This window comes from Podarcis liolepis, assembly GCF_965112155.1.
Source record: "Podarcis liolepis genome assembly, chromosome: 3".
In the NCBI taxonomy this organism is placed as follows: Eukaryota; Metazoa; Chordata; class Lepidosauria; order Squamata; family Lacertidae; genus Podarcis; species Podarcis liolepis.
The window spans coordinates 123,959,181-123,985,227 of record NC_139557.1 but is presented as its reverse complement, the minus strand read 5'-3'; the positions used below and the strand labels follow the sequence as shown (position 1 = coordinate 123,985,227).

Below are 26,047 nucleotides of genomic sequence, written 5' to 3'. Positions count from 1 at the left end.
TCTATGGGACGGGAGGGGAGCGTCACTTCCGGGAAGCCGCCGGAAGTGGCTGCACGCTGTACCCGCGCCGCTCGGAAGCGCCTCCGACTTCCTTCCCCCACCCGGTGCGGACGCGAAGGAGACCCGCCCGGCGGCCCGTTGCCATGGTGTTCTACTTCACGTCCAACGGTAGGCGGCGCGGGGGGGGGTTGGGTTGAGGGGGGAGGCGCCGGCCACGCCCACCGCCCCCCTCCCGCTCTCCGTAGGGCCTTGTTTGTTTTTTTCGGGGGGGGGGGTAACTCGCCTCGGTTTATTCGCCCTGTATCTATTTATTACCATTATTTTTATTGCATTGGCACCCCCCGCTTTTCCTCAGAGGAGCTGAGGGGGGGGCGAGCAAGGAGGGGGACCCCCCCCCCAAGAAGCACACCGTTTCATCCTCACAACAAGGTCTGTGGGGACAGGGGGCAGGCGGGTAAGGGGGACTCCCTGGTCCTGAATGGGGTAACTGTGCCCCTGAAGGACCAGGTGCGCAGCCTGGGAGTCATTCTGGACTCACAGCTGTCCATGGAGGCACAGGTCAATTCTGTGTCCAGGGCGGCTGTTTACCAGCTCCATCTGGTACGTAGGCTGAGACCCTCCCTGCCCGCGGACTGCCTCGCCAGAGTGGTGCATGCTCTGGTTATCTCCCGCTTGGACGACTGCAATGTGACCCGAAAACTGCAGCTAATCCAGAATGCAGCTGCTAGACTGGTGACTGGGAGCGGCCGCCGAGACCATATGACACCAGTCCTGAAAGACCTACATTGGCTCCCAGTACGTTTCTGAGCACAATTCAAAGTGTTGGTGCTGACCTTTAAAGCCCTAAACGGCCTCGGTCCAGTATACCTGAAGGAGCGTCTCCACCCCCATCGTTCTACCCGGACACTGAGGTCCAGCACCGAGGGCCTTCTGACAGTTCCCTCCCTGTGAGAAGCGAAGTTACAGGGAACCAGGCAGAGGGCCTTCCCGGTGGTGGCGCCCTCCCTGTGGAACGCCCTCCCACCAGATGTCAAAGAGAACAACAACTACCAGACTTTTAGAAGACATCTGAAGGCAGCCCTGTTTAGGGAAGCTTTTAATGTTTGATGTATCACAGTATTTTAATATTCTTTTGGAAGCCGCCCAGAGTGGCTGGGGAAACCCAGCCAGATGGGCGGGGTATAAATAATAAATTATTATTATTATTATTATTATTATTATTATTATTATTATTAACAACCCGCGAGGTAGTTCGGGGCTGTTGCTGCTGTTGCATCATCGCATCTCTCCCTTTCCCTCAGGGGAGCTCAGGGTTCCCACACATAGTTCTACACACACTCCAATTTCTTTATTTCTTATTTTTTAAAATGCAAAAAGCAGTATACTGGGGGACGGGGGAGTGAACCTCGGGTTACAGACGCTTCAGATTACAGACTCCGCTAACCCAGAAATAGTAGCTTGGGTTAGGAACGTTGCTTCAGGATGAGAACAGAAATTGCGCTCCAGCGGCGCAGCGGCAGCGGGAGACCCCCTTAGCTAAAGTGGTGCTTCAGGTTAAGAACAGTTTCAGGTTAAGTACAGACCTCCAGAACGAATTAAGTACAGACCTCCGGAACGAATTAATAATATATACAGTCATACCTCATGTTACATTCTTTCAGGTTACATCTTGTGGTGACCTGGAAGTACCGGAAAGGGTTACTTCCGGGTTTTGCCACTCGCACATGTGCAGATGCGCAAAACGGCGTCACGCGCATGTGCAGAAGCAGCGAATTGCAACCCGCATGTGTGCATATGCGCCGCTGCAGGTTGCACTCTTTTCCTCTTGCAAACGGGCCTCTGGAACGGATCCTTTTCGCAACCAGAGGTACCACTGTAATAATAATAATAATAATAATAATCTATTATTGGTATCTGAAGAAGTGTGCATGCACCTGAAAGCTCATACCAATAACTAACTTATTTGGTCTCTAAGGTGATACTGGAAGGAATTTATTTATTATTTTATTTTATTTTGATTCGAATAGTTTATTATTTATACCCCGCCCACCTGGCTGGGTTTCCCCAGCCACTCTGGGCAGCTTCCATTAAAATATTAAAATACAATAATTCATCAAACATTAAAAGCTTCCCTAAAGAGGGCTGCCTTCAGATGTCTTCTAAAAGTCAGATGGTTGCTTATTTCCTTGACATCTGATGGGAGGGCATTCCGCAGGGCAGGCGCCACCACCGAGAAGGCCCTTTGCCTGGTTTCCTGTAACCTCACTTCTCGCAGGGAGGGAACCGCCAGAAGGCCCTCGGAGCTGGACCCTGGTGTCCGGGGTGGAGACGCTCCTTCAGGTATACAGGACCGAGGCCGTTTAGGGCTTTAAAGGTCAGCACCAACACTTTGAATTGTGCTCGGAAACGTACTGGGAGCCAATGTAGGTCTTTCAGGACTGGTGTCATATGGTCTTGGTGGCCGCTCCCAGTCACCAGTCTAGCAGCTGCATTCTGGATTAGCTGCAGTTTTCGGGTCACCTTTAAAGGTAGCCCAATGTATTGCACATTGCAGTCGTCCAAGAAGGAAATAACCAGGGCATGTACCACTCTGGCGAGACAGCCGGCGGGCAGGGAGGGTCTCATCCTGTGGACCAGATGGAGCTAATAAACAGCTGCCCTGGACACAGATTTGACCTGCGCCTCCATGGACATCTGTGAGTCCAGAATGACTCCCAGGCTGCGCACCTGGTCCTTCAGGGGCACAGTTACCCCATTCAGGACCAGGAAGTCCCCCTTACCCGCCTGCCCCCTGTCCCCCCAAAACAGTACTTCTTTCTTGTCGGGATTCATCCTCAATCCTGAGAACCAGAATATATGTTTAAAGACTCTATGCATCCCACGGAGGGTTCAAATGCAGCTTGTCCATGGCATCATATCTGCCTTGATTCGTTTAAAAAAAAGATTCTGAAGGGAAATGTTTCATAGATTTCAGGCAACCTTAGCTGTGGAGTTTTTCCTTTGGCTGCTTTCACTGAGAAACATACTTCAGGGCAAAGGAAGCGCTGACAAATATCCTATCCATGGCTCATTGCCGATTCAAAGTCTTTGGAGCTGATATGGACATCAGAATCCTGATCCACTTCCCCAAATGCTTCAACTCTGGCCCCTCTGGCAGCTTTGGGGCCACAACATTGAAGACTTTTTTTTTTAATCTTCCAAAGACAAAAAAATCAAAGTTGGCATACCTAGTTATCCCGCACTCTTCCATTTCATCCTCACAATAGTCCTGTGCAGTAGGTTGTTAGAATTATTGGGGGTTTCCTCCCTCTTTATCGTTGCCAAACCTGTGAGACTGAAGAGGGGCCGCCTCTTGGCATTTTCACATCTGGGCCACCTGAAAGAACTTCTGGGAGAACTTGTCCTGGAACAGAGCTTCTGAACCTCTGAGCTAGACCAGGACCTTATCATCTTATACAGTGGATTTTGTAGTGGGTGGGATGCAAATAAGTTGGGGGAGGGACACTGTGTGTCTGTGTGGGGTTTGATCCGAAACTTTGGCTCATTTTGTTTCCCTTTTCCTTCCCCTCAGTTGTTCCTGGCGCTGCTTACACAATTTACATGGGAAAAGATAAATACGAAAGTAAGTACAACACTCTGGCTATGCCTGTCAAGATGGAATCGATTTTATGTACGGTATTTTTCGCTCTATAACACACACCTGACCATAACACGCACGTAGTTTTTAGAGGAGGAAAACAAGAAAAAAATTATTCTAAACGAAACAGTGGATGTATGATTTTTGTGGTTCATGCTGTGGCCACAGACATGTGATCTGACGGTGAGTTTGGGGTAGCCCAATGCAAAAATCCTGAGGATCCATGTGGATACGTGCTTTGTAACCACGTTTTAAGTGGGGAGGGAAGGAAAAGCACTCAAGGGACAAGGAGCATGCGTGGGGTGTCTGGAGAAGGATGCTGCTAATAATGCAGAAGAGGGGTATAAGGGGAGAAGGCTCCTCTCCTCTCCCGCTTTACTCCTTTAAAACAAGCAGGCTCTGCTTCTCTCCCTCCTCCCCGGCTTAGAGAGCTGAAAAGCTTTGCTGCTATTTAGCGAGCTGAGTGGGGAGGAGAGAGGGACAGAGAGCACGGTTTAAAGCAGCCAGCCAGACAGGAGCCGCTTACACCTGTGTAAGAGGCTCCTCTCCCGCTTTGCTGTTTCAAAGCGAGCCACGGAGGAGGGAAGGAAGGGGAATCATGGATCCTCTGCTCACGACTGCAGCAGATCCCCCTGCCACCCGTAGGCATTCGCTCCATAACACGCACAGACATTTCCCCTTACTTTCTAGGAGGAAAAAGGTGAGGGTTATGGTGCAAAAAATACGGTATTTTGTGTTTGACCCCATTTTTATTTTAAAACAGACCTTCTGATAAGTTGTGCATCTTCAGTCAGAACTCATTGGCTCTTTGGTATGGCAGAAAACAAGCCTTTATTCTGATCAGTGGGGATTCCTCTGCCCAGCATTGTTTTTGAAAACAAAAACCATTTTAGGATTAAATCCCTGACACTTTATGATCGCTTGATACAAAACAGTGTCCAGGAGTAAAATTCATGGGAAACATAAGTACCTCTAGAGACGTTGAAGTGAAAGGCAACTGCATTAACACTAATTTAATATAAAAACATGCCAAAAAAAAAGTCTGCCCTTAACAACGCAACAACGTCTAGAGGAGCCAGTGGATGGGAATTTGCCTGGTTCCACATTTTCTCTGGCTTGCAGCCACCTGTGTGTCCCCAAAATCTGCTCTGCAAGCGCTGGAAGGGAGGGAAAGCCAAAATCTTCTTGCACAGGCATGCAGACATCGTTGGTGTTTGTCTTGAGAGACAATAGTGTGCCTCCAGAGGTGAAGTCAAACTGCTGCCTTAGCAGCACCAAAGTGACCTCCTTAGGGTGCAAACCTGGACAGTGTGGGGGGAGGTCCTGGAGTGCCCATTTGAGAAGACCCCCCCCCCCTTGGTCTCACTGATGTGGTTCAAAGGAAAGCAGAGCAGGACGTTTGGCACCAGCAGGAGCTCCTGGTGCCACCCAACTGTCTTAGGGACTCCGCTCTGGATTTGTATAGGGTTTACTCCATGAGTAGGCAAACTAAGGCCCGGGGGCCAGATCCGGCCCAACTACCTTCTAAATCGGCCTGCAGACGGTCCGGGAATCAGTGTGTTTTTACATGAGTAGAATGTGTCCTTTTATTTCAAATGCATCTCTGGTTATTTGTGGGGCATAGGAATTCGTTCATTTTTTTTTCTTTCAAAATATAGTCTGGCCCCCCTACAAGGTCTGAGTGACAGTGGACCGGCCCCCTGCTGAAAAAGTTTGCTGACCCCTGGTTTACTCCCTAGCCTTTTCTCTAACCAAAGATATCCCACAAGGCAGGATAGGTTTAGGATTAAGATCTTTTCTTTTCCTAGATGGGCTACCTTCCCAGGTTGACAAGCCCCCATCTGCCCCTCACTTCACTCTACAGCATGTGCAGAAACCGGCTTCTGGACCCGCTATTGGGGATGGAACTAATAGAGTCAATTCTTGGGTGCCTCAGACTGCATTTCAGCAAAACGCTGATGGCACAAACATGTTTATGTTATTTCTGTGTAAAATATTCCTCATTTGAGCCAAATGCTGATGAAAATTAGCATTTTTTAATAAGGGCATTTTCTTGCTTTTAGTTCACTTCCTAACATAGGACTGTGAGCAAGTGCTTGATCTGTGATCTCAGCCCCACTGAGATTGGGTGGGGGATTTTATCTTAAAATTGGAATCCAAGGAGGCTAGCCAGGCAATTCTGATGTATAAACTGGCATTTAGCTAAATAGTGTGTATCTGTATCCAATTTTTGTCAAGACGCAAAAGCTTTGAAATACTTTCTCAAAAGCAAGTCATCTCATAGATTCTTTTTTTTCTGATTAGTTTGTAGCCCAAAAGTTGCCTGACTTTCAAAAGAAAGGGAAAACTGTTTCTACTTACATTGTCACAGACTTTCCAATGTTATAATATTGAAATTGCGGAAGCAATTTTTTTGGGTAGGAGTTCAAGAAAGTAATGAGCGGTTCCTTGAACCTGGTCAGCTGGTTGATTATTTTTGCACGTGCAGCTGTTAAAACTACTCTTTGATGGTCACCCATGACTTTTCAGATACCAACATTATTTTTAATCCTAAGGAAAATGTTTTCCAGAGTTGTTCTGTTGTTTGAGCTTGGTCCCTTTAAAATAACCTTTGAAATCTCCTCCGAATTTATGTCCTCTCTACCAGGCAATTGTCCCAAATTGTGCTAATCTAATAAGTCTTTCATAAGATTAAGTAGCAGTCATCTGTCCCTATTTGTTAAGGGTCACTTAAATTTATGCACTGAAATATGAGGTCATTTTCACAGACATAAATATATTTAAAATATTTAATATTTTAAATAAATATATTTAAAGTATATATAAATATACTTAAAGACCAACTAAGTTAGTTCTTGGTATGAGCTTTCGTGTTCATGCACACTTCTTCAGATACACTGAATAATACCCCTCCCCACCTTCTCACTATATAGAAGGATCTGGCAACTTCTGTTTCAGTGTATCTGAAGAAGTGTGCATGCACACGAAAGCTCATACCAAGAACTAACTTAGTTGGTTTTTAAGGTGCTACTGGAAGGAATTTTTTATTTTGACTATGGCAGACCAACATGGCTACCTATCTGTAACTATAAATATATTTAGTAATATTAATTACACAGGGCCTTTCCCTACTTACTTATATTTGCTGTACAGTGGTGGTTGTTTAGAGCATCTTTATTGAAATGAGACAGCTACTTCCAGATTATTTCTGAGCTAATCTCCCAATATCTCTCTTGAAATCTGTTTGTGTTTTTAAACTGAAGAAACATTTAGCAGCACAATCCTGGCACGTCTAACCAGATGAAGCCAAATTCTAAAAGGTTAGACCTCTATTGTCTCACGATACTTAATGTGTGCACAAAGCATTTCCCTTGCAGAGACAACCAAGGGAAATGTGTGTGTCTGCATCACCTTCTTGAACTGCTAGTGTTGTATTAATCGTTCAGCAGTGCTACACATCTGCTCAGATCCAGTTAGGAACTTCAGCATTCAAAATTTGCAGCGTGGTTCAAACTGAAATAATGGTTCCTGTCTTGAAAGCTTAGTACTGAATTCCATTGTTTCCAGAGAGATCTTCCTCTTTCACAGTTTGGTTTGTGACCCAATGGACTCAAGTGATAATCCCTGTCCCAAAGGTCCAGTTGTAACCTGACTCTCAGGGAGGACTGAGAGGGAATTATTTCTGCTCACTGCTTGGCTTGGCTTTTTTCTTGCAGATGAAGACCTAATAAAACATGGCTGGCCGGAAGATGTTTGGTAAGTACTGATTTGAGCCTCTCTTTATGCCCTGGGGTGCAAGGTTTCAATAAGGTAGCAAGGACTTCTGAGTAAGATTAGCAGACATGAAATAAGAGAAGTTGTGGATAAGGAACTGGTTAAGTAGGAAGAAGCAGAGCGTGGGAATAAATGCACAGTTTTCCAAGTGGAGGGATGCAGAAAGTGCCGTCTCCCAAGGGTCTGTATTGGGACCTTGGCTTTTTAACTTGTTCTTAAATGGTCCAGACTTAGGGGTGAGCAGTGAGGCGGCTGAGTTTGCTGAAATTGTTCAGGGTGGCTAAAACAGAAACAGATTAAGAAGAGCTCCAAAAGGACCCCTCCAAACTGAGCGAATGGGTGCTAATGGCAAATGTAGTTTGGCAGTGACAGTTATCATAGAGTTTGAAAAGGTTCAGAAAAGCGCAACCTCCACCATGAGGAAAGGTTACAGTGTTTGGGATTTCTTAGTTTAGAGAAAAGGCAAGCAAGAGGTGACATATAATTTAAACAATTGTGCATAGTGTGGAGAAACCGAATAGAGAATTTTTTCCCCTCATAACGTTAGAACTCGTTGACATCAAATGAAAATGAATGTTGGAACTTCCAGGAAAGATAAAGTCCTTCTTTGTGCAGCACAGAGATGGACTATGGACGTTTCTCCTGCATGAGGCAGTGATTGCCACCAACTTGGGTGGCTTAAAGGGGATTAGACACATTCATGGAGCATAAGGCCATGGGTTGGCAAAGTAATGCCCGTGGGCCAGATCAGGCCCAATTGCCTTCTGGATCTGGCCCGTGGGTGGTCCGGGAATCGCCATGTGGATTGCCAGCACATGCGTTCTTTCCCTCTCTCTCCCTCACATGGCAGCGGCGTCGGTGTCTCCTCCCTCCTTCCTTGCTTCTCCCTGCCTTGCCTAGAGGAGGAAGGGGGCTGGGCTTTGTTGGTGCCAGCAGCAGCAGCAGCGCCCAAGCAGCCGCCATTTTAAGCAGCCCCTCTCCAGAGCATAGCTGTCAACTTTCAGATTTGAAGATAAGGGATCAGCAGCCTCGAAAATAAGGGATTAGCAGCCTCACCTGTCCCGGGGACAGTCTACGGGATATCTAACAATCCGGGATAGCAGTGGGAAGCAGCAGGAAACGGCACTGGAATAAGGGAGTTTCCCGCAAAAAAAGGGAAGGTTGACAGCTATGCAAGCCCTTTCGCGCGCTGCTCATCATCCCTCTGCCGCCAGCCCCTGCTGCTCACCACCGGGGCCCGTGGTGCTCTTGCATCTTTCCCCACCTTCAAAATATAGTCCAGCTCCCCACAAGGTCTGAGGGACAGTGGACCGGCCCCCTGCTGAAAAAGTTTGCTGACTCCTGCATAAGGTATCAGTGGCTATTAGCCAGGAGGGCTCTGCTCTGCCCCCACAGTCAGGGACAGCAATGCTTCAGACACCAGGTGCCGGAATCCACAGGAGGGGAGAGTGATGGTGCTCTTGTGTTCGAATCCTGATTGCAGTTTTACCATGGGGCATCTGTGAGAACAGAAGGCTGGACTAGATAGGTCATTGGCCTGATCCAGCAGATGCTCTTCTTTTGTACTCGTCGTGGTAATTTGTGAAATGAATCGCGCTCCTTAGTAAAGCTGACAGCAAAATCACATTTTAGAGCCCTTCCTGCGCTGCATTGTACAAGACTGGATCTGTGAAAATAAGAAGTAGAATCTCATGTTTATTTTGTTTTGCTGTAATTTAATAAAAATCATGTTTGAAAAAAAAGAAGACTGGAGGTGGGATCCTAGTTTTAAATTTCACTCTAAATGCAGAGAAAAGCCCCCTGTGCTTATCATGCCCCCTCCCCCAGTGTATCGGGGGCCAGAACCTTGATTTGATAGTTTCCCACAAAACAGGTGTGAGTTCTTAGTGTGTGTGTGTGTGTGTGTGTGTGTGTGTATATATATATATGCTTTCGTAGATTTTCACGGGTACAGGAATGCAGGTTTTGGTGTCCTCGGGTGTCTTCCCGTGTAAAAGTTGGGGTGTCTAGGCGACGTTTCGACGAGGTCTCACTCGTCATCTTCAGGCTGGTGCTTTCGGCTTCTTGTTACTGGAACAGAGCAGGATCTCAGTGTTTGAGTTCCTATAAATACTGTTGAGGGGGTGTGGTGTATAGCCTCCAATGTTCTGGGCAGAGAGGAAGTTCCCAGGCTAATGTGCCTTTTCTTCTTTTGTTCCTTAATTACTTGAGGGATATCTTGAGTGATTTCTTGGGTGATATTCTGAGTACCACTTAGGTGGGTCATTAGGTGTGGATTAGTTGCTAAAGCCTTCGTGTCTTGACATCTTGAGCTTTGTGAAGAGTTTTTCTGAGAAGATGGCTGTACTGCACTTAGTTGTGCTCTGGCTTGGCTTCGTGTATAGGGGCGAGCTGTGGTTTTGTGTCTTGTGCCAGCCAGATCTGTGTAGGGATTGCAGGGGGGTGCAGCATCCGGAGGTGCCACCATGGTTTGGCTACTGGATGGTGTCTGTAATTTATCTGTGGAGAGGGTCTGGGTTTGGGTCTGGTGTGGTTGATTGGTGATGGCGTTCTGTGTGCCTCTGGATCTGGTGTCGGTTTTTGTGGGGAGGGCTAATTTCCAGATGTCTGGCAGGCGGGATGTGTCGTCACGCTTGTTCATGTTGTGAGGGTGTTTCTCTATCTCGATGGCTTCCATGATTATTCTCTTGTGGTGATGTTCCATGTTAAAGAGCAATTTGGAATCTGCAAAATTAATTTCGTGTCCTGTTTCTTTCATGTGTTGGAAAAGAGAGGAAGTTTTTTCTTCTTTTTTGACGGCATTCTTGTGTTCTGCGATACGTGCATTTATTCGTCTGTTAGTTTGTCCAATGTACGTGGCTGGGCAGACTTTGCAGGGTATTTCATAGACCCCTTGGTTTTCCAACTGGATTTTATCCTTGGGGTTTCTGAACTCTTCACAAAGCTCAAGATGTCAAGACACGAAGGCTTTAGCAACTAATCCACACCTAATGACCCACCTAAGTGGTACTCAGAATATCACCCAAGAAATCACTCAAGATATCCCTCAAGTAATTAAGGAACAAAAGAAGAAAAGGCACATTAGCCTGGGAACTTCCTCTCTGCCCAGAACATTGGAGGCTATACACCACACCCCCTCAACAGTATTTATAGGAACTCAAACACTGAGATCCTGCTCTGTTCCAGTAACAAGAAGCCGAAAGCACCAGCCTGAAGATGACGAGTGAGACCTCGTCGAAACGTCGCCTAGACACCCCAACTTTTACACGGGAAGACACCCGAGGACACCAAAACCTGCATATATATATATATATATATATATATATATATATATATATGATTGTCTTGTTCTGTCCCCACCCCCATCCCAAAAAGGTTCCAGTGATAATTTCTCAACATCCAGTTGCGATGTTTGTTGTCCTGCCAAGTGTTTTGTACTACTGGAGTCTCCTTCCTTATATTTCCCCTTTCATCTGAGTCCAGCTGGCTCCAGGCCTTTCCGTGTCTACTTTGCTATCTTTTTGGCAATTTCATTTCTGTAATCCCTTGTTAGCTTTGTAATTTTTATCTGCTGTCTCTTATTACATTTGCTAATGCTGGTGTTTTATTCTGTTGGACTTTAACTAATATATAACTCCACGGTCTCCTGGGATCAGTTTTGACAAAGGCAGTACAGAAATGTTGTAAATTTATGATCTCGTGAGAAGCCACAAAGAAACGTTGTAAAGGACTGGATGTTGAATGATCAGGTTCCTGGCAGACAAAAACACTTCTGCCTTGGCACAGAAAGTGGTGCCTAAGTTACACCCAAAGGCAGAGAGGATCCAAAGGAGTTAACATGATAATCTTTTTCCACTCCAGTAGATCCACGAACAGATTTCACACAAGCCATTTTGTATACTAAGCAAGCAAATGCAGCATAAACCACACCGTGAAGCATTTAATTCATTCTTTCTCTCTCTCCCCCCACCATTAACCCCCAAAAGGTTACTGTGCTTTTTATTTTGGTTTATTTAAAATATGAAGAATGAAATGAGCAGTTAAAGCAATGGCTACAGTGAATAATGTAAGCAATGAGAGTAGTTGAACAGACAGCAGGTGAGGGCAGAGTATGAAACAGAAAATAGGAGCTGCTGCAAGTTCCCTCGTGACCTTCCTCTTGTAGATGCTGCCTCTTTGAGCCAAAGTGGAGAGGGGCTTGTGGACCAGTCAGCTTCATCCTTCAGTAATAATAATACCGTATTTTTCGCTCCATAAGACACACTTTTCCCCTCCGAAAAAGTAAGGGGAAATGTGTGTACGTCTTATGGAGCGAATGCAGGTGGGAGGCAGGTGGGAAAAGCCGCACACACGCTCTGCGCGGCTCTTGCGGGCTTTTCCCCGAGGAGAGAGAAGGGCAGCCCATCACTGACGGGCTGTCTTTCTCCCACCTCATAGAAAAGCCTGCAGGAGCTGCGCACCCTTTAAAGAGTGTGTGGCTCTTGCTGCCTTTGGCAGGAGGTAGGGGAATTCCCCCACCTCATAGAAAAGCCCCCAAGAGCTGCACACACACTCCGCACACTCTTTAAAGGGAGCGCGGCTCTTGGGGGAGCCTTAGCCGCACGCAGCCTCTCCTGGGCAGGGGATGAAGGCTCCCCTTGCCTGGAAGAGGCCGTGCACAGCTATCCCATAAGCCAGGGCAGCTGGCTTTCGCTGGCTTTCTTGGCTTCTGGGATTCAGAATTTTTTTTCTTCTTGTTTTCCTCTTCCAAAACCTAGGTGCGTCTTATGGTCTGGTGCATCTTATAGAGCGAAAATACGGTGATTAAAAAAACCTTTTATTTGTATCCCGCCCTCCCCGGCCGAGACTGGGCTCAGGGCGGCTAACATCAAATACATAACATTGGTATAAAATCAAACAATAATTAAATTACCTCCTAAAAACAATTCAGGATCAAATTAAAATCGAATTAGATGGCTTTCTGCAGGATTAGGGTTGGGAACGCTGTTCTTCTATGGGCCTGTGAGAATACTGGTTCATACTAGTTCTTATACAAAAAGAGAAGGGGAGTCAGGCTGAGCCCTGGCTAAAGACCTGGCGGAACAACTCCGTCATGCAGAAAGATGTCAAATCCTGCAGGGCTCTCATCTCTTGTGACAGGACGTGACTGAAGGTGTCTGATGTGTCTGGAACATTTTTAGGGCCCAAGCAATCAATTCTTCCCCTCCACGTCTCGTTGAGCAACAAGGCAGACTACCCAGGTTTGTTGATAATTCTTAGCCATTGGAAGATAGCGTAAATGCAAGCTTCAGACTGGGATGATTCATAGACTGGCTCTATTCCTTGGAGGGGGAAATGGCTATAGAGGTTTTTGTAAACCTCTCCACCCCCATCATTCTGCCCGGACGCTGAGGTCCAGCTCCGAGGGCCTTCTGGCGGTTCCCTCGCTGCGAGAAGCCAAGTTACAGGGAACCAGGCAGAGGGCCTTCTCGGTAGTGGCGCCTGCCCTGTGGAACGCTCTCCACCTCTGGAACACTCTCCCACTAGATGTCAAAGAGAAGAACAACTACCAGACTTTTAGAAGACATCTGAAGGCAGCCCTGTTTAGGGAAGCTTTTTAATGTTTAATAGGTTATTTTTTTTGTGTGTTTTGTTGGAAGCTGCCCAGAGTGGCTGGGGAAACCCAGCCAGATGGCTGGGGTATAAATTATTATTATTATTATTATTATTATTATTATTATTATTATTATTATTATTATTATTTGTAAAGAGGGCAACACTGCACCCTTTGGACAATGCTGGAGAAGGTCCCTGTTTCAGTCCCTACCAGCATCTCCAAGGTAGGGCTGGGAAGGTCCCCTTCCTGAAACCCCGGAGAGCTGCTGCCAGTCAATTTTAGACAGTACTGAGCTGGGTAGACCAATGGCCTGACTCTCTATAAGGCAGCTTCCCATGTACCTGTCGGCCATCCTGGCCAGGGCTGGTAGGACTTGGGAGTCAGACAACATCATCAGGTTCCTTATCCAGTTCTAAAGAAGAGTTTGGATTTGATATCCCGCCTTTCACTCCCTTTAAGGAGTCTCAAAGTGGCTCACAATCTCCTTTCCCTTCCTCCCCCACAACAAACACTCTGTGAGGTGTGTGGGGCTGAGAGACTTCAGAGAAGTGTGACTGGCCCAAGGTCACCCAGCAGCTGCAGGTGGAGGAGCGGAGACGCGAACCCAATTCACCAGATTACGAGTCCACCGCTCTTAACCACTACACTACACTGGCTCCACATAAGAACCTAAGCAGGGCTTGCTGGATCAGGCCAGTAGCACATCCAGTCAAGCACCCTGTTATCACAGTGGCCGATCAGATGCCCCATTCAGAAATCCCTGAGCAGGATTCGATCACAAGAGCCCTCTCCCCTCCCTGTGGTTTCCCGCAGTTGGTATTCAGAAGCGTTGCAGATCTGACTGCAGAGGCAGAGCCGAGCCATCGAGAGCCCTCTCTTCCTCCGTGTGCGCAGTGTGAAGTCTCATTCATCTCGCATTGCTGGCCTTGGGATCGCTAGAGGGAGCACTCGGCTCACAGGGAATTGGCGCTGTTTTAGCAGCTGTTTCCTCCAGCCTTTCAATTTCCTCTTCAGGCCATTGCATATTTTTGCAGAGATGTGAGCGTGATAAGCCATAAAAATTCCTTCCCCCGCTATCAAGCATGCATGCTTTAAGATGCTGATGGCCAGGTGGCGGCCAGCCTCTGGCAGCGGCACACAGGGCAACATTTCTTTTGGGTTGAATCATCTCCTCACTCAAATCTGTGCTGTATTGTGTGCAGGTTCCATGTGGACAAGCTCTCCTCTGCCCATGTCTACCTCCGGCTGCACAAGGTAAACAGCCTTGCTCTCCTTCTTGCCCTCTGTGGTGGTTCTTACTCAGCCAAGTGGTGGGGAGGGAAGGAGGGAGGGCCACTTGTCCACTTTGGGGGCTGCAGCCATCACCCCTCCTCTCACGGCCTGTTAGCACCAGCTGCTGAAAACTATCATGTTTATTTTTTAAAAAATAATATTTATTGAGATTTTACAAACATAAAAAAGTTTCAAAGTTTAAACTTAACAAGTAAGAACAAAGAATAACCCTAAAAAAAAGAACTACAAAAATACAAAAACAAAACACCTGAAAAATACAAAATAGAAAACAGTTAACCAAATGAAAAAAAGAAAAAAGAAAAAGATCAATAATTTCATATCTTATACTTCATTTACTAGTTTCCTGACCTCCCTTTTTGTATTCCAGTTCAGATATTTAATTCAGCAAATCCTTACCCTCTGTCGTTTATCTTTACTCAGTATCTTAACCTATTATAACTATATGTTTATAACCATTATCAATCCATATTTACATATTCTTGATAATCTTTTTACCAATACCACTTATTTTCCATCCGACATCAACTATCATGTTTAAAAGAGGTCCTCTGACATATTCTTGTAACGCTCTGCAGGTTTTGTCGGAGTTGATCGAGGCCATTTTATTATAAAGCCTATAAAATATTCTGCATAAAAGGGAGAGCCCCTGTGACTGGCTTTCTTCAACATATTGTAGCCTCTGAAAGCTACCGTATTTTCCCATGTACAAGATGCCGCCATGTATAAGACGACCCCTATTTTTGAAGCCCCAAATTAAGAAATAATTAATTGCAACATTCTGTGTATAAGACGGCCCCAAATTTTAAACTTAAATTTTTTTGGGGGGAAATATAGTCTTGTACATAGAAAAATACAGTAAACCCACTGATTGTGGTGTATGATTTTGCAGACTGTGTCAGATGCATCTACTCTGCACAGTTTTAGTCCGTGATTTTCTTAGTCTTTAAAGCGCTGCAAAACTATTCGGGTTGCACCCGATTAAGTTCTACTGAGAGCAGACCCATTGGAATCTCTGGATTTTGATGGGTCTACTCCGACTAATTTGGTGGTTATCTTTGCGGTAACAGACTAATTGCAATGGCCCTGCGCTGGCAGTTCGGTTGCAGGGACCCCCGGCTCTGCCTGCAGAATCCGCTTCCTTCCCAGCATGCCTTTTGCCTGTTCCTCCGCACGAGCTGCTCACTTCCTACCTTGCTTCCTTTCAGGGGCAGACGATGGAGGACATCCCAAAGGAGGTTTTGATAGATTGCGCCCACCTGGTGAAAGCCAACAGCATTCAGGGTAAGGCGTTGCTGTTCTGCAGCATGTCCTGGCCTGGAGAAACCAGCAAGGATTCAGAGAGGAATCATGGGTGCAGAATGAGGCCTTTGGGGGCAGCTGGAGTCAGCTGGCGCTGCTCTGATGGTGTGGCTTCTCCAACCCGTCCACTTGCAAGGGGCAGGCGTCGCAGGAGCCGCTTAAGACGTCCTCTGTTCCCTCCTTTGCCAGCCCAGTCAAAAACCATCTGATGGAACATTTCTGTAGAGGTGCCCAGTCCCTTGGGGAACAGCTGCTGACATTGCATTGTTGCCAACCTAAAGGACTCTTATTCTTTATTCGTTTATATTTATTACATTTCTGTCCCACCATTTTCCTCCTAGGAGTTCAGGGTGGTGCGCGTGGCTCTCCCACTTTCCTCAATTTAATCCCCACAACAACCTTGTCAAGTCGTTTAGGCTGATGAGAGGCACGGACTGGCCCCCAAGGTCACCCAGCGAGCCGCATGGCCAAGTGGGGATTCGAACCCTGATCTCTCCCAGGACCTAGTCCAACGCTAACCACCGTACACCATGCTGGCTTACCGAATCTTGCAAAGAGTTGTTAGGAAATGGGGTTGAAAGGGGGTGTGGGGGAGAGAAGAATCAGCTTGGTGAACAAAACGCCCCCCTTTGTTCTTCTAGGCTGCAAAACGAATCATGTTGACATTGTGTACACTTCCTGGGCCAACTTAAAGAAGACGGCAGAAATGGACGTGGGGCAGATCGGGTTTCACAACCAGAAGGACGTAAGTGTCTTGCCCCTGCTCCCATCTTCTCAGATACCCACCTCCTGGATCCGGAGCACTGGCCCACCAGGGAAACAGTGGGAGGTTTGCCGCATGGGTAAAGCGAGGAAGGAGTGGGTGGGAGTTCCTGGTGTCGTTCTTCAGGCATCACAGCACCCTTTGGCTCCTCTCCCACCGTGGTTACAGTCTGTGCGGTGCATGGGTTGCTGGTGGGGGGGTGGTTTGCAGGGGGGGACTGCGTTTGCTCTGCCAAGCTGTGTGTTATGCAGCAACCATTTATTATTTCATGTGAGAAGCCACAAAGATTAAGTAAGGTTTGAAGCGGACAGAGGCTGTATGCCACTCTCCTCTCTCTCTCTGTGTGTGTGTGTGTGTTGGGTGTGCCTGCCTCTATCCACAGTTAATTTTTTTTCCAAGTTAACAATGAAGATTGTAATTTATTGCAAACACAACTGAACTTTATTAAGAATTTCTTTTTTTTTAATATATTTATTAACTTTTCAGAGATTATACAAAAAAACAAAAAACAAAAATACAAAAATAAAAACACATATAATTTCATTCACTTATTTTCTTTTAACTTACTTCTCAGACCTCCTCATACCTCCCCCTTTTGTATTCCAATTCAAATTATTCATTCAGCAAATCCTTGCCCTTAATTTTCACTTAATTTTACACCTTTCTTTCTCCCCCCCCCCCATTATCTTAATCATTAGAGCTGATAACCACTTAAATTCTATCCAACATCATTCTAACATTCACTAATTTTGTAATATTTCCCAAGATAGTCCTTGAATTTCTTCCAATCTTCTTCCGCCATCTCTCTTCCCTGGTCTCGGATTCTGCCTGAACTTTATTAAGAATTTCAACATAACAAATTACCAAAAACATAACCCCAGAGTCGGTCACGACTGGACCTAATGGTCAGGGATCCCTTTGCCTTTACAGAGATGCGCATAGGTGAGGTCAAGATCCATGTTTGCTGGGCAGGCTGGTGAAGCCCCACCTGCATCACCTTTAGTTGGGAGGGGCAGAGTCCCCACTGCTTACCACCACCTGTTCATTTTCAGAGGGGGTGTGTGCAGGGCTCTTGGAGATGACGACAGGGATTGAGCTGGGTGCTTTGCATGCTTCTTGCCATCACCCTGGAATGTGCTTGTGTGTTGGGCCTGAAGATGCCTCAAGACCCTTTTGGTTCAACCCCCTCCCAAAAAAAGAGGTTGGGAAAATATGAAGAGCCTGGTGGCCCATCTAGAGTTGAGTTGAATTGAGTTGGGTTGAATCACAGAGTTGGAAGAGACCCCAAGGGCCATCGAGTCCAACCCCCTGCCAAGCAGGAAACACCATCAGAGCACTCCTGACATATGGTTGTCAAGCCTCTGCTTAAAGACCTCCCAAGAAGGAGACTCCACCACACTCCTTGGCAGCAAATTCCACTGTCAAACAGCTCTTACTGTCAGGAAGTTCTTCCTAATGTTTAGGTGGAATCTTCTTTCTTGTAGTTTGGATCCATTGCTCCGTGTCCGCTTCTCTGGAGCAGCAGAAAACATCTAGTCCAGCATCCTGTTCTCAGACGCCCCCATTGGGAAGTCTGCAAGCAGGAGTCACGCACAAGAGCAACTCTTCCCTGCTGAGATTTCCAGCAGCCTCGAACTGTGGAGGCAAAGCATGGCCATCAGGGCTAGCAACCGTTGATAGCCCTCTCCTCCATGAATTTGTCTACTCCTCCTTCAAAGCCCGTTGGGAGGAGACTCTGTCCAGAGCTCCCAGGCTGGGCCAAATGGGCCTTGACTCGTTTACAAGGCCCCTTGCAAAGTTCATGCTTCTCCCATGTTCAGCATTTTCCTTGCAAACCTGGAACCTAAAAGCACATCACTTCCCTCCCCACTTTTTGTGTGTGAAAAGTTCAGCCTGGAATTCAAAGGAAAGCCACCAGCCAGAGGCGAACCTGTAAAACACAGTCAGTGTGGGACGTCGTAGAGAAACCCCGTTTTGTTCTCCTCCTCTTTCCAGGTCCTGAGCTACTCCAGCCAGCTGAGCATTTCAGGGGTGCATTTTTTGACTTCAACACTTACATGGGCCTGTGACTTGTTGCTGCGTTTCATCCCTCTCCTCTCCAGTGTGTGAGGCTTCCCCACAGGGTCGCTTGGGCTTGAAGCCCTGGCGATGTGTCCAGGATTGAGGGATAGCAAGGGGAGGTGGGAGTGGCGATGTCCTCCAAGAGGGGATGGATGCGGTGAGCCAGCCAGCCTGGCCTCCTGGGGGTGTGCTTTGGCCGTTGCGCAGACTTCCTGTGTTACTCTGGGCGAGTGATGTAATCTCTTGAGCCTGGAAAAAAGAAACCTTTCCAATGACATCAACGACATCGAATCAGATACTGGAGGCCGTGTAGCATGGGATTAATTTTTTTAAAAAATGTATTTTTAACCAAATGAAGGCAGGAAGTTGCTGACTTAATGTTTTGAACTAGCGACATGATGGAAGGGCAGAGTAGTGTCTGACAGCTGTTCAAAACAACCTCAGTTCTGAATAATTAGAAGTGGAAGGGTGACAATGGCAACCTTCCGCTTGGTCCTGGCAGGAGCCACAGCTGTATCTGGCCTCATTCCCTCCTTACAGATGCTCAGGAGAGCAGGGCCCTGGGCTTTTCCTCCTGTGTTGACTTCGTGGGGGTGGGAAAGATGAGGTTTATCAGGGATGCTGTGCCTTCCAGTTTGACTGTAACTCAGTTGCCGTTCGTGCTGTCCAGGCTGCCCTCAACTGTGATGGTTTCTTCCTTGCCTGCCTTCCTTGTGCCAGCCTTTCCCAGAAACATGGAATTGTAAGAGTTGGAAGTGCAGTGAAGGAATCGCAGCTTTGGCCTCCAGCGATTTTGAGAAGGTGGGTGCAGGTCTTGCGAATGCTGATCACCGCTCTTTTCTGTCCCCAGGTGAAGATTGTCACGGTGGATAAGAGGGTGAACGAGATCCTGAACCGACTGGAGAAGACCAAAGTGGAGCGGTTCCCGGATCTGGCTGCCGAGAAGGAATCCCGCGACCGGGAGGAGAGAAACGAGAAGAAAGCCCAGATCCAGGAGATGAAGCGGAAAGAGAAGGAGGAGGTGAAGAAGAAGAAAGAGATGGAAGAGCTCAGGTGAGCCAGGCAATGACCCCCTTTTGGGAAGTCGAGTTGGGCCCGTCCCAGTTGAATGGGGGTGGGGTGGGAGGGTGTAGGAAAAAAAGCAGAAAACCAAGCCAGCCGGCCTGCTTCCCTGAGCAACACAGCCCAGGGCTAGGCACAGATTTGTCTTCCCTTTCTAGATGAATTCACACATGACTTTTAAATAACCGTGATATTATGCTATGATTTAGGACCTGACTCTACGGGCCAGCAATATGTTGCACCGAGAGGCTCTCCGAGCAGCGAGAGCGATGCCTCTTGGCCTTGCTGCAGACGTAGGCAAGCAACTTTCTGGCAGGGTTTTTTTTGGGGGGGGCACAACCCCACCCCCACCCCTGTGACAGTGGTTGGTTCCTTGGCCAGTGTGCCTCTTGCCCCCCCTTCCTTGTGGGTGCTGCCCAGTGGCATAAGCATGCGAGTGCCCCACTAGGGTGCGTTCAAGCAGGCTGGTATTTGGCCATGAACCCTGCCTCCATGCTAGGCTTTGGTTGCAGTTCGCTGCCTCCTGGGCTCCTCTTCCGTGGCCTTGTCAGGAAACTTGACCAAGGGTGTGTGGTTCTCTATGTGCGAAGCTCTGATCCCGGCTTCGGCTGGGGAGGGCGGGATATAAATAAAAATTTATTATTATTATTATTATTTTAAAAAGTTGATTGCAGCAGCCCTTTGAGCCTCGTGGGGTGATTTGGGGGCCCCTGGTGGGGGGCTGACCTTCAGTTGTGGGAAAATGGAATTCTTTTGGCTTCCAGCTTTTCCGATCTTGCAAGCTCTTGAAGGAACTGTTAGAGCAACAGTGGGGATGCTGCAGTCTGTGGGCCAAATTAGGCCCAGGAGGGATAATAATTTGGCCCTGTTTCCCCCCAAACCGTACCCACAACATAGGTGCTGTCATGTGTGGGGGAAGTAAAAACGTGTCTGCAAAGGAGAAATCGGGAGCCTTGAAAACATGGTTGTTCCTCGGCAAGTCATCCTTGCTATAAGCGCCAGTCCGTTGACTGATGCTTAAAGTGAGCCCCTCGGGCCTCGCCTGCTTTCGTATGGGATCCTTGTTTGTGGGCTGCGTAGCTTGAGAGGAAGAAGGGATAGATTTGTGAGTGCCCCTCTGCTTCTTTCTTTTTGAAATTGGGTTACCTGATTTCAGGTGCTAGGCAGGTGGCTCATAAGAACATCAGGAGCCTGGTGGATCAGGCCAGTGGCTCATCTGGCCAGCATCCTGTTCTCCCAGCGGCTGACCAGATTCCCCCAAGCGCAAGCGCCTTTTCAGCTCCTGTGGCTGCCAGCGACTGGCACTCAGAAGCATCGATGCCTCCAAGCACTTTGGAAGCGGAGCAGAGCCATCCTGGCTAGTCACAGGGCTGCCAGCCAGATTCTGTTCCCCACCTCTGCGTTAGAGGGCCGTACTTTTTTGCCAGCCAGGTTATCTCTGGCTGAGCAATGTCTGAATGCACTGTTGCCTTTCCTTTTTGCAGGAGTTACTCTTCCTTAATGAAAGCGGAGAACATGTCCTCCAACCAGGTATGTCCAGGGTGCTTCTCGCGAGGAGCCTGTTGCCCTAGTGAGCAGCAGGCTGGATGGGCGTGGTGGCAAGCTCCTTTCAGTTCCACCGCTGACGTTAGCCTTTGCTGAGCAAAATCCCTGGGTAGAGAGAGCAAGCTGGGTTGGACTGGATGGCCTTTGAGTGCCCTTCCAGCCTGATGGTTCTACAGTTCATGCATTCCCCTTGCAGGCTTCCTCAGAGCTAGTAAACTTCAGCTGGGGAAAGTCTGCACCCTTATGCAAGGGCACTGCCACTGCCTCTCCAGTACCTCTTGGTCAAGCTGGGCAGCAAGAGCCCTGTGAAAAGAGGGGAACTCCCACCACTCCTCTGTTTCTCTGGTGGGATGCGGGTGGCGCTGTGGGTTAAACCACTGAGCATCTTGGGCTTGCCGATTGAAAGGTTGGCGGTTCAAATCCCCACGACGGGGTGAGCTCCCATTCCTCGGTCCCTGCTCCTGCCAACCTAGCAGTTAGAAAGCACGCCAGTGCAAGTAGATAAATAGGTACCACTGTGGTGGGATGGTAAAGTGTTTCCATCCGCTCTGGTTTCCGTCATGGTGTCCCGTTGTGCCAGAAGTGGTTTAGTCCTGGCCCCATGACACAGAAAGCTGTCTGTGGACAAACGCCGGCTCCCTCAGCCTGAAAGTGAGATGAGCGCCACAACCCCATAGTCACCTTGGACTGGACTTAACTGTCCAGGGCTCTTTTACCTTTACCTTTTCTTTCTCTCCTTTGGGGTCCTTTCTCACTGTTCATAACTGGGCCTTCTCGGTAGAAGCACCCACCTTACGGAATGCCCTTCCATCAGATATCAAGGAGATAAATAACTTGTACAGTGGTACCTTGATTCCCAAACTTAATCCGTTCCAGAAGTCCGTTCTAAAACCAAAGCGGTCTAAAACCGAGGCGCGCTTTCCCATAGAAAGTAATGCAAAATGGATTAATCCGTTCCAGACTTTTAAAAACATCCCCTAAAACAGCAATTTAATATTAATTTTACTATCTAATGAGACCATTGATCCATCAAATGAAAGCATTGTAGGATAACTCAATTTAGAAATGGAACGGACTCAACAGGAAGTGGAACACATTTTAGTTCTGAGGCAAAGTTTTCAAACAGAAATGCCTACTTCCCGGTTTCCAACTTGTTCCTAAACTAAGCTGTTCTAAAACCAAGGTACCACTGTACAACTTTTAGAAGACATCTGATGGTACCCCTTTTTAGGGGAAGTTTTTTAATGTTTGATGTTTCGTTAGACTTTGATATTTGTTGGAAGCTGCCCAGAGTGGCTGGGGCTACCGAGTCCGTTGGGAAGGGTAATAATAATAAAATTATTAGTGTAATAATAATTATTATTATAACTCTAAGCCAATCTTAGCTTGAGAGTGGAGCATAAAGAATACAGGAATGAGAGAAAGTGCAATAGACTGCCTGGTGGCTTCCCCATGCCTCCCTTTTGAAAAAATGTTGAAAGGAGTCTTCGTTTATGCAGTTGCTTTTGCCTCTAAACTTAAAAAGCTGGATGGGCCCAGCAAGAATTTAGCCTCTGGGCTGTGCGCAGGAGGCAGAAGAGGCTTCCTAGCCAGAAAGTGAACTCCAAACTCATTTGCCTGTAAGGGTTAGAGTTATGTGACTAGAATGAGGAGGCAGTAAAGACTTAATCCTGTGAAGCTGCCTGTCCCCAGCTGGTTGGCATTGTTTAGCTGTGGAACTCCCTCCCACAGGATGGCCACCAATTTGGATGACTCCAAAAGAGTACAGTGGTGCCTCGCAAGACGAAATTAATTCGTTCCGCGAGTTTTGTCGTCTTGCGATTTTTTCGTCTTGCGAAGCACGGTGTCGGAAAAGTTTTGGAAAAGCTTCAAAAATCACCAAAGTCTTTAAAAACCTCAAAAAAGGATACCACACCGCGTGCTATGAGTTGCTCCTCGAAGTCAAGTCGCAACTGTATTAACGGTGTTAAGAAAAAGGAAACAAACTTGCAAGACGTTTCCGTCTTGCGAAGCAAGCCCATAGGGAAAATTGTCTTGCGAAGCAGCTCAAAAAACAAAAAACCCTTTCATTTTGCGAGTTTTCCGTCTTGCGAGGCATTCGTCTCGCGAGGTACCACTGTATTAGACAAATTCATGCAGGAGGGGGGAAGCTTTTGATGGCATTTGTCTTTCGGTGATGATCAGGTAGATGTGGACCCAGTGAGGGAGAATTAATTCTGGGATCCAGCCTGAGAGTTGCCCAATCCCTGCAAAGCTTGCCCTCCCGCCCTTAAAACATCCTCTAGAAAGCCCTTTTCCTGTCCTCCCCTCCCGCAGGACGGCAACGACTCAGATGACTTCATGTAAACCAAGGCACCCTCCTCTTGGACGATGAAGACGGACCTGAGCTCTTCGCTGTCGGTGCCAAAAATAAGCAAGCAAACTTGGGAGTCTCTGTGCCCGTTTCATCATTCTGGCTGGCGTCCGGGAGGAGGTGGGCGGCTCCCCTTCCTGGACAGACGCTCTGTGGCTGCCACCTTCCAGTTCCAGAGCCGCGAGGAGGCAGGCACCTTTCCAGGGGAACTTGGGGAGGTGCTGGCGGCTGTGGCTTTTCCTGCCCGAAGCCTCCTGGGGAGCAGACCGTGACCTTAGAATCGGAGTCTGTGACCTGAGTCTTCATTTCACAGTGTTTGGGTTTAGGGTATTTTTTCCTTAAGTGATGGGTTTGTGGTCCCCCCCCCTCCCTTTGGTCGAGTGCACCTGTGTCAAGAGTCTGGTGTTCTCTTTAAACTCTGTAGGAATCTGCTCCGCACAGCTGCGTCACCTGTGCTGTAAAATGCTTGCCTGGATCTCAAGAGCATCGCTCATTTGAGCAGTCATGTAACCGTAGGGATGGGATGGGACTTCCATTCTGGGGCCCCACATAGCTCACTGCCCCTGTTCAAGTAAAACTGGACTTCCGTGTGATCTCTGTGCAGCCCACTAGTGCCCTGAGCGAGGCAGGCTGTGGGATCATCCCAGGGTTCTGGCGGCAGAATTGGACCTCTCCACCCTTGGCTACCAGCACCTGCCTTGTGAGGGGCTCCTTGCTTGCTTCTCTTCTGCCTGTTGCCCTAGTAGCAGCAGCTCAGGAGAAGCTCTCCTTTGACTGATCCCTCCATAGCAAACTTCAGCCGCTCCTTATTCACTCTTTTTTAAAGGCTGGCAACGTGATTCTCTCTCAGTATGCTTTCTTTCTGCAGTTCTGCAATCTGTCTGTCTCCCTGTGTCTTTTCCCCGCCCACACCCGCGTTTTGGCTTTTTCTCCCCTTCACTTCTCGTCCTCGGCGTCTCGTTCTCAAAGCTTGGGGGTTGCAGAGGGTGTCCCTCCGACTAGCAGGGCTCACAGCTGTCTGGTTCGCCTCAGTGGGGAAGGTTGCAAGATGCAAGATGCTCAAGCGGGGGCATCACAGTTCCTCTCTGAAGTTTTCCAAAGCGGAGAAGCAGCTGCTTTTTAAGACCAGACTGGGGAGCCTCAGATTGTGGGGGTTTAGTTCCCAGTTCCTCCAACAGCGTCAGGACTGCCCTCGTCCCCTCCAGAGGCTCGAAGTTCCCACCACAAGACCTGACTCCAAGCTCCCAGAAAACGCCTTTCACGTTGCCATGGGGTCAGGACCAACCACGTGCTCCTGCTGCCGCATCGGCGACCTTAGATGAAGAAGCGCCAACCTCAGCCTTGGCCAGCCTTCCCCAACATGATGTCCTCTTGATCTTTAGGATTATGGCTGTAGTTACGCAGCCACACTAGCTGGAATTTTGTGAGCCAAACGTTTGGGGTGGAGGGCGTCAGGTTGGGGAGAGTCTGGCCTAGGGCTTCCCCTAATACCTCCATCGTGTCTACAGATCAGTGCTCTGCCTGACCTCAAGAACGACTCTAGAGGATGTTAAGTGTGTCTGTCTGAACCTTCACATGTGTGCAGTCTGCATGAGAGGCTCAGCATTCCCTTCTGTGAGAAATGGGATTTTTGGCGCAGAGTTAACGCACATTGCCTGAATGTGTGCCTGTTGCTGCAACCCTGATGCCTAATAAAAAGAAACTTGCACACCAAGAGCTAATGGATGAGTGATTGGTTTATTGCAAGGAAAAGGCAGTGTGCAGGCTAAAATCCGTTGTGTAATTTATAGTGCAAATATAGGTGCAGGCGGCAGTTTTAATACTGATGCCTTCGCATTCCTAGCTTAAAGGTAACAGATCCCTGAGTTCCAAGAAAGAGAAAGTGAGCATAACATTCATAAGAACAGAGCCTGCTGGGTCAGGCCTAAGGGAGACCTGCATCCTGTTCGCACAGTGGCCAGCCAGATGCCTGTGGGAAACCCAAAAGCAGGATCTGACCCCGAAAACCCCCTCCTGTCCTGTGGCTTCTAGCAACTGGTACCCAGAAGCACCACTGTCTCTTCCCGTGCTGGCAGAGCACGTCTGTTGTGGCTAAGAGCCATCGATAGCCCTCTTCTCCCTGAATTTGTCTAATCCCTTTGGCGGGGTAAAGTTTTCCATTACAGTGGTACCTCGGGTTAAGAACTTAATTCGTTCTAGAGGTCCATTCTTAACCTGAAACTGTTCTTAACCTGAGGTACCACTTTAGCTTATGGGGCCTCCTGCTGCCGCCACACGATTTCTGTTCTCATCCTGAAGCAAAGTTCTTAACCCGAGGTATTATTTCTGGGTTAGCGGAGTCTGTAACCTGAAGCGTCTGTAACCCAAGGTACCACTGTTATTTCATGTTATTATGTATATGAAACAGGGAGAACAGTTACAGCAACAGACGAACGTTAAAGGATGAAAAACACAACAATAAAATAGGCGCAGAAAATGAGTCCGGTTGCACATGGGTTAAAGTCACAAAGCCCAAGTAAAAACTTTTCGACTTTTTTATCAGATCACAAGAGTATTGTTCTGGATTGGCCAGGCTGTTGTGCAATGGTTGTCTTGAAAATGATGGTTTCGCTTTATATGTCATATAAAGGAATTCCAGATCACATAAATACGAGTGTGGACATT

General features: G+C 47.8%; 2 protein-coding genes across 3 annotated transcripts in view; one reads left to right on the top strand and one right to left on the bottom strand.

The window, feature by feature from the left end:
• Nucleotides 1–18: 18 nt before the first annotated feature.
• Nucleotides 19–25,099, top strand: CCDC25 (coiled-coil domain containing 25). 2 transcript variants are annotated; one of them, XM_083494861.1, is made up of 9 exons: nt 19–168; nt 3,572–3,622; nt 7,354–7,393; nt 14,210–14,261; nt 15,506–15,581; nt 16,241–16,344; nt 19,274–19,476; nt 20,970–21,066; nt 22,599–22,640. In XM_083494861.1, the coding sequence occupies exons 1-9, from the start codon at nt 144–146 to the stop codon at nt 22,617–22,619; spliced, it is 669 nt and encodes a 222-aa protein (XP_083350987.1). In that variant the 5' UTR covers nt 19–143; the 3' UTR covers nt 22,620–22,640. The 2 variants fall into 2 exon arrangements, with proteins under 2 accessions (XP_083350987.1, XP_083350988.1); XM_083494862.1 differs by lacking the exon at nt 22,599–22,640 and adding an exon at nt 23,347–25,099 and having other exon boundaries at nt 27–168; nt 20,970–21,015.
• The window catches only part of SCARA3 (scavenger receptor class A member 3), an 83,390-nt gene continuing 70,491 nt past the window's right edge, over nt 13,149–26,047 (bottom strand). The window contains exon 7 of the transcript XR_014523552.1: nt 13,149–13,653. The gene's annotated coding sequence lies outside the window, so the exon portion shown is untranslated. The remainder of the gene's footprint in view (nt 13,654–26,047) is intronic.